Source organism: Peromyscus californicus, unplaced genomic scaffold, assembly GCF_007827085.1.
Source record: "Peromyscus californicus insignis strain IS unplaced genomic scaffold, ASM782708v3 Scaffold_8__1_contigs__length_139910024, whole genome shotgun sequence".
Classification (NCBI taxonomy): Eukaryota; Metazoa; Chordata; class Mammalia; order Rodentia; family Cricetidae; genus Peromyscus; species Peromyscus californicus.
This window is the reverse complement of record NW_026294606.1, coordinates 41,388,984-41,401,076: the sequence shown is the minus strand read 5'-3', so window position 1 is coordinate 41,401,076 and position 12,093 is coordinate 41,388,984. Positions and strand designations below refer to the sequence as shown.

Sequence of the window (12,093 nt, the reverse complement as noted above, 5' to 3'; positions counted from 1 at the left end):
GTTCAATCAAGAAAATCTCTCACAGTCTATGTTCAAGGCCAATCTGACTTGGAAAACTTTTCAATGAGTTTTGTCTTTCAAAGTGACTCTAGGTTTACATCAAGTTGATAATAAAATCTAACCAGGGCACCAACTCTCCAACTCCTGAATGAAAATCCTTAGAGGTGGCATTTAGGATTCATCATCCATATGGATCCCAAATGTGTAACAGGCTTTCTTTTGTTCCACCAGCCAGCTCCCAAATTATAACATAGAAAATTGTTATTAGTTATGAATGCTGGCCTTATCTTAGCTCTTGTTCTAATCTGTTTCTCTTTATCTATGATTTGTGTCAGGACTTTTTACCTTTCTTTCATTCTGTATATCTTACTTTCTGTTTCCTCTATGTCTGGCTGCCTGGCTTCTGGCCCCAGAAGTCTCCCTTTCTTTCTCCCTTATTCTCTCTCATTGCTCACCTCTCTTCTCTTCTCCTTACTTATTCTCTCTGCCTGCCAGCCCCTTCGACTACTGCTCTCTACTGCCTGGCTATTGGTCCTCCATCTTTTCATTAGACCAATCAGGTGTCTTAGACAGGCAAGACGAAACAGCAACACATCTTTATATAATTAAACAAGTGAAGCATAAACCAATGTAACACATTTTTACAAAGTTAAAGCAATATCCCACAACATAAACAAATGTAACACATCTTTGCCTAGTTAATGTAATATTGCACAACACAAATGTCATCATGAATCCTCAGGAGACAGGGGATGAGAGATTTAACTGAATTGCACATAGAGGAAAAAGAGATGTGACATAGAACCTAAAGTGTCCTAGAGTCAACCAACAAGACACGCCCACAGTGACCACTGTTAAAACAAGCAGAGGAGCTTCCCTACTTTCTTTCCTACCACTCCAGAGTGAAGCCCTAGCTGATACTACGATTTCAAAAGTATGGCCTCTAGAACTTCAAAAACTAAGTTTTGTTGTTTCAATTCATCAAGAATTGGACATTATATTATGGTGGCTTTGGGTGACAAATACAGCTGATTGCTTCATTGAGCCCAAGATTTTATCTTCTGGAAACTAACCAAATTCATCTGACATTGTGGTTGCCAGAACCATAGACTTTTTGGATTAGAAGGGTTGTTACAAGCTGTGTAGTCTGACTTCCCATAGGTATTTGTAAATGTCAGAGATATTAACCCATTTGTGTCATTGCATATTTTATAGTGTGACATCTATGACAAGAATTAGAACAGATTCCAGCAGCTCTGGTCTCAGATGACAAGCCATCAGTCCAACTTCTACATGACACCTGCTAAGTCATATCTTCGTTTTCTCTGTTTTATTCTTTGGTCATTCACAGACATCAATGTATCAAGTTTGATTTCACTGTAAAAATATTTCTAAAAAAGAACTGAAATAGGAAATCATTAAGCAGATTTTAATTTGATCTTTATTTTATATGCATTTCTATTTTCTAAGATTGTCAGAAATGGTCTACTCAATTAGCATGGTGTAGCATCAATATCTTTATGAGTCCTTTCTTCTGTAGTACTAAAATTAACTTCTTGATTTTTTTTATCCATTGGTAGGGATTCTGCTCTTTATGAAAGAAACTATATTTCATGAGCACCCTTCCAATGCTGATGTCAATGGCATCAGTACAAAGCACTTCCTACTCCGTGCTGAACAAATCCATGCCTTAAAAAGTCTTCAAGAGTTTTGATATTCTGATTCCTCAACTCGTCACTCACTCCCTATTCTATGAATTCATTTTAGTTGCAAAATAGATTGATTAAAATGCAAATTCCAAAGCTAAACCAGTGTTTGTCTTACTTAGATTTCTATAGCTATGACAAAACGCAATGACCAAAAGCAACTTGGGGAGGAAAGGGTTTATTTCATCTAATGCTGGCTGGTCTGTCATCCATGAAACTCAGGGAAAGAACTCAAGGCAAGAGACCAGAGAAAACTTCAGCTACAGAAATCAGAGGCAGGAACTGAAGCAGAAACCATGCAGAAACATGTATTGCTGATTTGCTCATAATGGTTTTGCTCAGCCTGTATTCCTTTGCCATCCAGGACCACCTGCCCAGGGATGGCACTGCACACAGTAGGTAGGGCCCTTCTACATTAATCATGAATTGAGAAAATGTCCTACAGACTTGTCTACAAGTCAATCTTATGGAGGCTTTTTCTCAATTACAATTCCCTTTTCCAAGATATACTTAGGTTTATGTCAAGTTGACAAAACCAACCAGCACAGTGTTATTATCAGTATGCTATCCCAAGTGAAGTTCTTATGGAATGTGTTATCAATCATATTTCATTATCTTGTAGTGTATGAAATGAAGTAGATGTATGTATATTGATTTTTTGTTAAATTTTACCAACTTATTTCTTGCTTTTATTCTTATTTCATACATCTTAAGAATAATTTTCTCTCATTCCATTGTCCTTTTTGTATCATTTATTTTTATGTGTATTGGTGTTTTGCCTGCTTGTTTATCTGTGTGCCTCCTTTGTGCCCATTACCCACAGAGGCCAGAAGTTCAGAAGAGGGCATCAGCTCTCCTGGGACTGTAGTTATAGATGGTTATGTGCAGCCATGTAGACACTGGGAACCAAAGAACACTAGTTGCTTTTCCAGAGGACTGGGGTTCAATTCCCTCCATCTACATGGTGTGTTATAACTGTCTGTAACTCTAGTTCCAGAAGATCAAATGTCCTCTTCTACCCTCCGTTAATATTGCATACACATGGTGCATAAACATTTAGGTAGACAAAACATCAGTACACATAAAAACTAAAATAAAATTCTTCAGCACTTTTTGGGTTCTGAAAGCCAAATGGAAGATGTATGGATCATGGTATGTTCTACCTCAAGGGAACTAATAAAGATTCAATAAGCATTCTTCTTGTATATGAAAACTGAATTAAGGAAGTGGTGGAAATCATTGTATGATGAACTTTTGTGAGATCATTTAAACAGGAAGTAGTGCTCTAATGGTTAAGGGAGAAAAATGTATGGACTGAAGAAATTGTTTAAATTGCCTAAGAAGTTTGATTCAAATTGTAAAGTCCAGCTTTATTATTTTTACTTATTTATTTTTGGTAGATGAGATTGAGTTAGACTTTAAGAGAGGTAGAAAGTACAGAAATAAAGAATTGAAGATTTGATGAGACATTTAGAAATTATAATTGAATTTTTTAGTATAGTGAGTGTTGTTTCTTAAACAGTGTAGAATTTCACTCTTGGTCTCATAAGTGTGTACTTCTGATTAGGGAGCAGAAGCTACAGACAGTGTTATAGAATTATGCTAGATCTAACATGTCAGAAAAAATAGCACAGTTCTGATTTTTGTATGTAGATGTGAATATTTATGTGTATTAAAATGTATTCTTTCTGGGGAAGAGATCCACAAACATGTATTTTAGACCCTGAGATGTCTAAGAAAACTTGCTAAACATAAAAATGGTATAAAGCCTGAAAATGTGAAGCTTATAGGGTTAGCTGTTTGGGAGGATCATAAAAAGACACTTCCTGTGTCATGGAGAGCCTTTAGCTCTGGATCTGCAGGTCCGGTCCCTTCACATGCTCCAGCAGTTCAGAGATGAGGTGGATGTTGAGGTAGGATAACTATAGGCCTGGTTCTGGGACTGGGTGGTAGCTGGGTTGCTCAGCTTAACAGCTTTCCCTCTTCATCACCATTAAAGTGAGTTCTCCACCATTGCTGTGGGTAGCTCACACAATGAAGGAGGCAGCAAGAATCAGGGCCAGTTCTCCTGTTCTCCTGCCCTCAGGGCTGGCTCACCCACACCTACACCATCAGGGACAGCTCTTCTGTTTTGCCCATGAGAGGTGCAGGACCCACTCTCCCAGCTGCTGCAGTTGGTAAGGGACAGGTCCAGCTCTCCTGCTCTCATGTCCCAGAGGCCAGGTCTCCCACCCACCTGGGGTAACAAGGGGGACGGGAAGGACACCTGGTGCCACCACACAGTAGATGTGTGGGAGTTATCTCTCCTGCTCTCAATCAGGGCCATTGGCCTCCACAAACACACCCCATACCCTCCACCCCGGGAAATAGGGTCAGCTCTAGTGTGCAGCGCAGGCAAAGTTCATGGCCCACTATCCTGTGTGCTGCAGCTAGTGAGGGGAAGGAAGAGGTCTCCAAAGGCAGCAACACGATATCCACCAAGAGCAGACCCATGAGGTCCCAATATTGATGGTGTAGTAGAAGCCAGAGGCCTTAAACCAGATAAATGACTAATTGCAATGAACACTTACAAGTTAGGATGTATGGTCTGGTGGGTAAACTGTGTGACTCACTGTGTTACACTACAGCTTCCCCAATGAGACTGTTGTTTGTTAATATGTGTTTTTTATTTTTCTTTTAATCTTTATTTTATTTTTGGGAGGAGGCTGCAAGGGGAGAGGAAAAAGGGCAGATAGGAAGGGATGGGGGATGAGTGGGATCCAGTTGCATGATATGAAACCCGCAAAAAATCAATAAAAAGATTTAAGAAAAAAAGTCACATCTCTGGATTTGTGAAATGAATATATCTAGGCAGCAAAACACTAATATAGATTTCTGTCAACAAGATTTTATTTGAGGAGGATCATCATAATATTTCCACAGGGAACAAAACAATATAATTTATCAGGCTATAAAAATGTATTCTAATGGTGCTGCTATTTGAGCAACCCTTATTTTTTAATCACAAAGACCCTTGCTATCAACCTATTAAATGCTCCCTTTACCTCCTTGTTCCTAAGGGTGTAGATGAGGGGGTTCAGCATGGGTGTGATGATTCCATAAAAGAGGGACACCATCTTTCCCCGGTCCTTGGAGGCAGGGGATGGAGGCTGCAGACACATGTAGATGGCAGTACCATAAAAAAGTACCACCACAATTAGGTGGGAGCCACATGTCCCAAATGCCTTTCGCCGACCTTCAGCTGACCTTATTCTCAACACTGCTTGGACAATAAAAGTATATGAGATGAGGATGAGAGTCACAGGTATTAAAAGGAAGACAATACCTCCAAAAAATAGCTCAGCTTCAATTGTTGTGGTATCCACACAGGACAATTTGAGTAGGGCAGGGATCTCACAGAGGAAATGATCCACTTTCTTGTGACCACACCGTGGCATTTGAAGAGTCCACGTAGACTGCAATACTGAGTTGTTGAAGCCACTGATCCAACAAGCAGCTGCCAACTGGAGGCAGCGCTTGTGGTGCATGATGACTGAGTAATGGAGAGGCCGACAGATGGCTACAAACCTGTCAAAGGACATGACGCCCAAGAGAAGACATTCGGTGCAACCCAAGGCCAGGAAAATGAAAAGCTGGGCCACGCAGCCACCATAGCTGATGACCTTCCGGGTGCTGCATATGTTGATGAGCATCTGTGGGACTGTGCTTGTGGTGTAGCACAGGTCCAACAGGGACAGGTTAGTGAGGAAAAAGTACATGGGGGTGTGGAGTTTGGCATCCAGGCGGGACACAAGAATGATCATCATATTCCCAAAGATGGTCAAGATATAGGACACTAGAAACACCACAAAGAGTGGCAGCTCCAGCCATGGCCGATCTGAAAACCCTAAGAGGATGAGTTCCTCTGAGATGCTCTCATTCACCAGACTCATGTTAAATGGTACAGCCTCCGGGTCCCTGGAACACAAAGGGTTAGTAAGCTGGTGAACATGATTATTGGCCTCATCATCAATTACTTGTGAACTGACAAAGCCACAGTGTCTTATGCATTTACAAACTGATCCTGTTAAGTGTGAAAATGTATTGACAAAAGTTTAAGTGTCTGTCAAACCTTTCATAGGTATTTATAGATTCCTATGCAACAGTTTTCATTATTTATTTATTTATTTATTTATTTATTTATTTATTTTGGTTTTTCGAGACAAGATTTCTCTGAGTAGCTTTGTGCCTTTCCTGGATCTTGCTCTGTAGACCAGCCTGGCCTCAGAATCACAAAGATCCGCCTGGCTCTGCCTCCCGAGTGCTGGGATTAAAGGCGTGCACCACCACCGCCTGGCATGCAACAGTTTTTAACAAAGTGATTTCAAGTCACAGCACTGTATGAGTTTCTACAGCCACAGAGCTTCTCCTTTGGGGTTTGCTCTTCCATGGATGGGTCTTCTGGGGACTTTCTACCCAGATACCTGCTGTTGGGGCATATAGATATTGTTCCTATTATTTGAATTCACTTAAATCTCTCCCCAGAATCAGTGAGAGTGTCTGGTTGTGGGCATGTGTTACAACTATTTAAACCTTGTTTTCCCACAATTCCTGCCCTTTCCTCAAGTAAGTCCAGACATTATGACATCTATCCAGAAAGTTTTCAGACACAATGTGAGGAGACTTGTCCTCTTAGGCTCATGTCACAGAATCTACACAGGATTGTTTGCTGGTGTGATAATGAGCCTGACAGGCCTGGCAAATTTATTCTAATCCTCTCTTTAACTAGTTTTATTGCCTTGAGATGCATCTTATGCTCTGATCTTCAGAATCCTCATTTGTAAGACAGAAATACAAATGCATTTTCTGGCCTGTTGAGAATCACAAGGTCACCCCACTCAGCCTGACTCTGGTTGGGAACACAGCAGTGTTCAATGCAGACACAGTGATACAAGGACAGAAATGCCGAAAGATTCCCTTGGAGCTTCTACAGTGTTCATTTCCAAATGGGTCAGTGGTGCAATTGGTCATGTTACAACTCTAACAGTCAGCTTCAATCCCAGGGATCAAGGCAACATATCCCTTGGACGGATGTTTTCATCTGTGTAAACTGTTTGGCAATGCCTGGTTCCTAGGAGCACCGGTGCTGGACCACAGGAGCACCGGGGCTGGACCACAGGAGCACCGGGGCTGGACCACAGGAGCACAGGTGCTGGGCCACAGGAGCACAGGTGCTGGGCCACAGGAGCACAGGTGCTGGGCCACAGGAGCACAGGTGCTGGCTACAGGAACACAGGTGCTGGGCCACAGGAGCACAGGTGCTGGGCCACAGGAGCACAGGTGCTGGGCCACAGGAGCACAGGTGCTGGCTACAGGAACACAGGTGCTAGTCCACAGGAGCACAGGTGCTGGGCCACGGGAGCACAGGTGCTGGGCCACAGGAATACAGGTGCTGGCTACAGGTGTCAAGAGTGCTGGGATACTTTGGGTGAAGTGAATCAGAATCCTAAATATCTTGGAAGTAGTGATGTAACGTGCCCATTGTCTAAAAAGTACGGATCCCAAGGAAATTGCCCTAAGAAATTGTTTTGATATTAACTTTATTAATATGAGAATATATTTTTATCAATTTTATCCAAAGTCATTAAATATTAGCAATGGGTATTGATTTTTTCCCCACTTATTCTAAAATATTTACCCCCTCGTCTGCTGTAATTTTATAAACATGAGATAAGAAGTACTAGGTCAATGCATTTGTGTGTGTGTGTGTGTGTGTGTGTGTGTCTACCGGTGGTTGCTGGTTTGTACACACACATGCCGCAGCACATACAGGAAGGTCAGAGGGCACCCTCAGGTGCTGCTGTCTTTTACCTTGGTGGAGACCTATTTTCTCTTTTGTTGTTCATGGTGCATAAGGCAGGCTAGCTGGCCCTCCAGATCGAGACCATTCTCTTCTCTGTCTCTCATCTCCCTAGAAGCACTGGGATTGTGAAGAGCACAGTGTGCTCTAATTAGAGTGTTTTCTGTGGTTTGAACTCAGATCCTCAAATCTATGTGATGAGGCATTTATCTCCTGAGCTACTTTCTCATTACCTCAGCAGAGTTTTTATTTTTTGAGGTATGGTCTCATGTATCCCAAGCTGGCTTCAAACTTACTCACATTTCCTTTCCTGTGACATTGTGTTATTTTATGCTTTCCAAATTACCTCAGATTCTTATGAGAGAGTCTTTCAAGTATAATGTTTTCTAAATTTGTAGATAAACAAGAAGTCTTTCCCCCCACACAGCTAATAAAGAGAAGGTTTTACATAAAATTTTCTCTTTGAAGAGATGAACCCTGAAGGCAGAAACTTGGGTTTCTATGCTCCTCTGGTTTAGCTTGCTTTCCTGAGGGTCCAGATCTGCTTGAGCAGCAAACAGAAGGGACATCTGACCTGCTGTGAAGGCCATGGTCCCCACCGAGATGACAAATGTCTCCTAATGCTCAAATCCTAATGGGAGTTTATTTAGACATTTCTGATATATTCTACTTACCTCTGATTTAAGCATGAGAGACAGAAAAATTAGTTTCGACTTCCAAAATGCCTGGCATTCAAACAGAATTAACTCAAAAGGCACAAATATAATGCCATTTCCATGTACTAGTCATGGACTTGTTCAGGTGAAGTGAATTCTTCTTTAGTTCTGCTTGCTGGGAGTCTCAAGGTCTGCAGTCAGAGCAACCTGGATGGTGAGCAGGATGCACGGGTGATGCCCAGAAAGTGTGGTTCTGGAGTCAGTTTGATTACTCTTCAGGGAGCTAATCACTGTCTTTCAAAGAGATATTTTCTGGTTGATTTTACAAAAATGGGGAAAATACATTTTCAGCTAAATACTGGTTTTGGCCTCTGGTAAAAATCTCAACACTGTTTCTTCCTTTATACTATCCATAGGGGCTAACCAACCTCCTGACCCAATGGAAACAGGGAGGAGATCTAGGAAGGGACGTCACCTTTCATTGTTGTTTGGTTCAGGATAAACATCTCCAGGGACCAGCTCCTTAACTGTGTGACACTCCAGCAGTGATGTTGGGAAAAACAACAACCAGAACATCTGAACAACTAACAACTGCGTTTTGTGCCCAACAGGGCTGTGTTTACACTTGTCAGTTATTATTCAGTGAGTTCCCTAAAGTCATTCCATTACTGTTGTTCTTGTTCCTTTGTTTTTTGTTTGTTTGTTTGTTTTTGTTTTTTGAGACAGAGTCTGGATATATACCCCAAGCTGTCCTAAAGACCAGGCTCCTCCTGCCTCAGTCTTCCAAGTGTTGAAATTACAGGAGTGTGTCTCCACATGGATTTACAAGGGTGTTTCTCCACGTGGATTTACAGGGGTGTGTTTCCACATGGGTTCACAGGGGTGTGTCACCACATCTGGTCATCATTTAATCAGTTCTGTCAGAAATCAGAAAATTTATTTTATGTTCCGTATATCCATCTATAATTATGTTCTCATACCTTTTATTTCTATCCACATCAGGAAAGAGACTGATATTTGACCAATCTTTTCAAATTGCTTATTAACTTTGTCTATTATATATTTCATATAAGAAAAATTGTGAAAATGTGTATTTATTTCCAATATATCCAGAATATATTTTCTTTTCTGGGTTCATTCTCTCTATCAATGAAATGAAAGCAAGCTCCAAATGGAGGTTCTTTGATGCCCATCATCATTTAATGAAGTAGATTGGTGCTGCCAGGAGCAGACGTGTCTTACTGTCATAAGAGCCTCAGGTTATTAAACATATTAAATGTCATATTCTGTAGGTCTTAAAGTGTTTGACAACCGTCTGTCTATCAATATATTTCTGTTTAACCTTGAAAACATACCTAAGATGATTACAAGTTTGATTATTACAGATGACTAACTAGTAACCTGTATTTCTCAATTATACATTACATTTTAAAATGAGCTGCATAAGCACAAAACCCGCCAAAAAGAATAGAAACACACATACATTATAACAAAAATAACTTTAAGTTTGTATCAATATAGCAAAGTCTATAAAAATGTAAACTATTTGAGGTTAATAGTCATCTTTTTATCCTATATTCCTATATCACCTCTAAATGATGACAAATATCCATAACCTACCGAATAACCCAAAACCACCCACCACACCTCTTGGGAATTTGGCATCATGTTCTCTAGACTGCTTCCTTTTGTCCGGGGATGAGAACATCTTTAGGAGACATTGAGAAAATTAAGATAATGGTCAAGTCCTGGGAGAGTTCTCTGTCCCTAGAAGTCCCACCTAACTGCTTCCTGCCTAGCTAATGGCCATTCCGCTCTTTATCAAACCAATCACAGTGGTATATCTTTACACAGTGTAATCAAATATCTCCCAACAACATAGTTTTCAATCTCCTCCTAGGATGGCCCAATAAGCAGCATTTAAAACATTCAACTGCTTTTCTAATCCACAACCCCAAGGTCCATATTCCTTCAAACAAAACCATGGTTAGGCCAATCACTGCAATACCCTAGTCCCTGTACCAACTTCTGTCTCAGTTAGGGTTTCTATTGCTATGAAGAGACCTCCTGACCACAGCAATTCTTATAAAGGGAAACATTTAGTTGTGGTGACTGTTACAGAGCAGAGGGTTAGTCCATTATCATCTTGGCAGGAAGCAAAGCATCATGGTAGAGGACGTGATGCTAGAGAAGGAGCTGAGAGTTCTTACCTCTTGACTCATAATCAATAGGAAGTGATCTGAGACACTGGGCATGGCTTGAGCATTTATGAGACCTCAAAGCCTGTCTCCACAGTGACACTTCCTCCAACAAGATCACACCTACTCAAACAAAGCCATAGCTCCCAGTAGTGCCCTGATTCAAACGATTTACTTTTGTCATTGTAACTTTTGTATATTTATGTGCCTGTGTGTATTTATGTCACATGTAATCAGCTGCTTGCAGAAGCTCCAGAATGTGTCAGATCCCTGGAGCGGGAATCACAGGTAGCTGTACGCCACCCAATGCAGGGTCTGGGAATCAAACTCAGGTACCCTGAGGAGGCAGCCGTCTCTCTTCACTGCTGAGCCACTGTTCAGTTTTCTTTGAGATCTGTGGTTAACACCATGATCAAAAGGAACTTGGGGAGAAAGGGGTTCATTCCAGCTTACACTTTCAGGTAGCAGTCTATCACCAGGAGAAGTCAGGGCAGGGACTCAAGCAGGAGCCTGGAGGCAGGAACTGAAGCAGAGACCATGGAAGAGTGTTTTTTACTGGCTTGCTCTCTGACTCATGCTCAGCCTGATTTCTGATATGACACCGGCCCTAGGATAGTGCCAGTAAGAGTGAACCGGCCCCTGCATTGTCAATGTTCAATCAAGAAAATCTCTCACAGTCTATGTTCAAGGCCAATCTGATTTGGAAAACTTTTCAATGAGTTTTCTCTTTCAAAGTGACTCTAGGTTTACATCAAGTTGATAATAAAATCTAACCAGGGCACCAACTCTCCAGCTCCTGAATGAAAATCCTTAGAGGTAGCATTTATGATTCATCATCCATATGGATCCCAAATGTGTAACAGGCTTTTTTGGGGGGCCACCAGCCAGCTCCCAAATTATAACATAGAAAATTGTTATTAGTTATGAATGCTGGCCTTATCTTAGCTCTTGTTCTAATCTGTTTCTCTTTATCTATGATTTATGTCAGGGCTTTTTACCTTTCTTTCATTCTGTATATCTTACTTTCTGTTTCCTCTATGTCTGGCTGCCTGGCTTCTGGTCCCAGAAGTCTCCCTTTCTTTCTCCCTTATTCTCTCTCATTGCTCACCTCTCTTCTCTTCTCCTTACTTATTCTCTCTGCCTGCCAGCCCCTTCGACTACTGCTCTCTACTGCCTGGCTTTTGGTCCTCCATCTTTTCATTAGACCAATCAGGTGTCTTAGACAGGCAAGACGAAACAGCAACACATCTTTATATAATTAAACAAGTGAAACATAAACCAATGTAACACATTTTTACACAGTTAAAGCAATATCCCACAACATAAACAAATGTAACACATCTTTGCCTAGTTAATATAATATTGCTCAACACAAATGTCATCATGAATCCTCAGGAGACAGGGGATGAGAGATTTAAGTGAATTGCACATAGAGGAAAAAGAGATGTGACATAGAACCTAAAGTGTCCTGGAGTCAACCAACAAGACACGCCCACAGTGACCACTGTTAAAACAGGGGGAGGAGCTTCCCTACTCTTTCTTTCTTTCCTACCACTCCAGAGTGAAGCCCTAGCTGATACTACGATTTCAAAAGTATGGCCTCTAGAACTTCAAAAACTAAGTTTTGTTGTTTCAATTCATCAAGAATTGGACATTATATTATGGTGGCTTTGGGTGACAAATACAGCTGATTG

The 12,093-nt window shown here is 41.1% G+C and overlaps 1 protein-coding gene across 1 annotated transcript; it reads right to left on the bottom strand.

Annotated features, from left to right (window-relative positions):
* Positions 1-4,696: 4,696 nt before the first annotated feature.
* LOC128103981 (olfactory receptor 2B2-like) lies at positions 4,697-5,638 on the bottom strand. The gene has a single exon (XM_052728700.1). It carries the CDS (start codon positions 5,636-5,638, stop codon positions 4,697-4,699), a length of 942 nt encoding a protein of 313 aa, XP_052584660.1.
* Between the last annotated feature and the right edge of the window lie 6,455 nt (positions 5,639-12,093).

Coding starts and splice junctions, on each gene's coding strand:
- LOC128103981 (XM_052728700.1), bottom strand. CDS start 5,638: ATGAGTCTGGTGAATGAGAGCATCTCAGAGGAACTCATCCTCTTAGGG.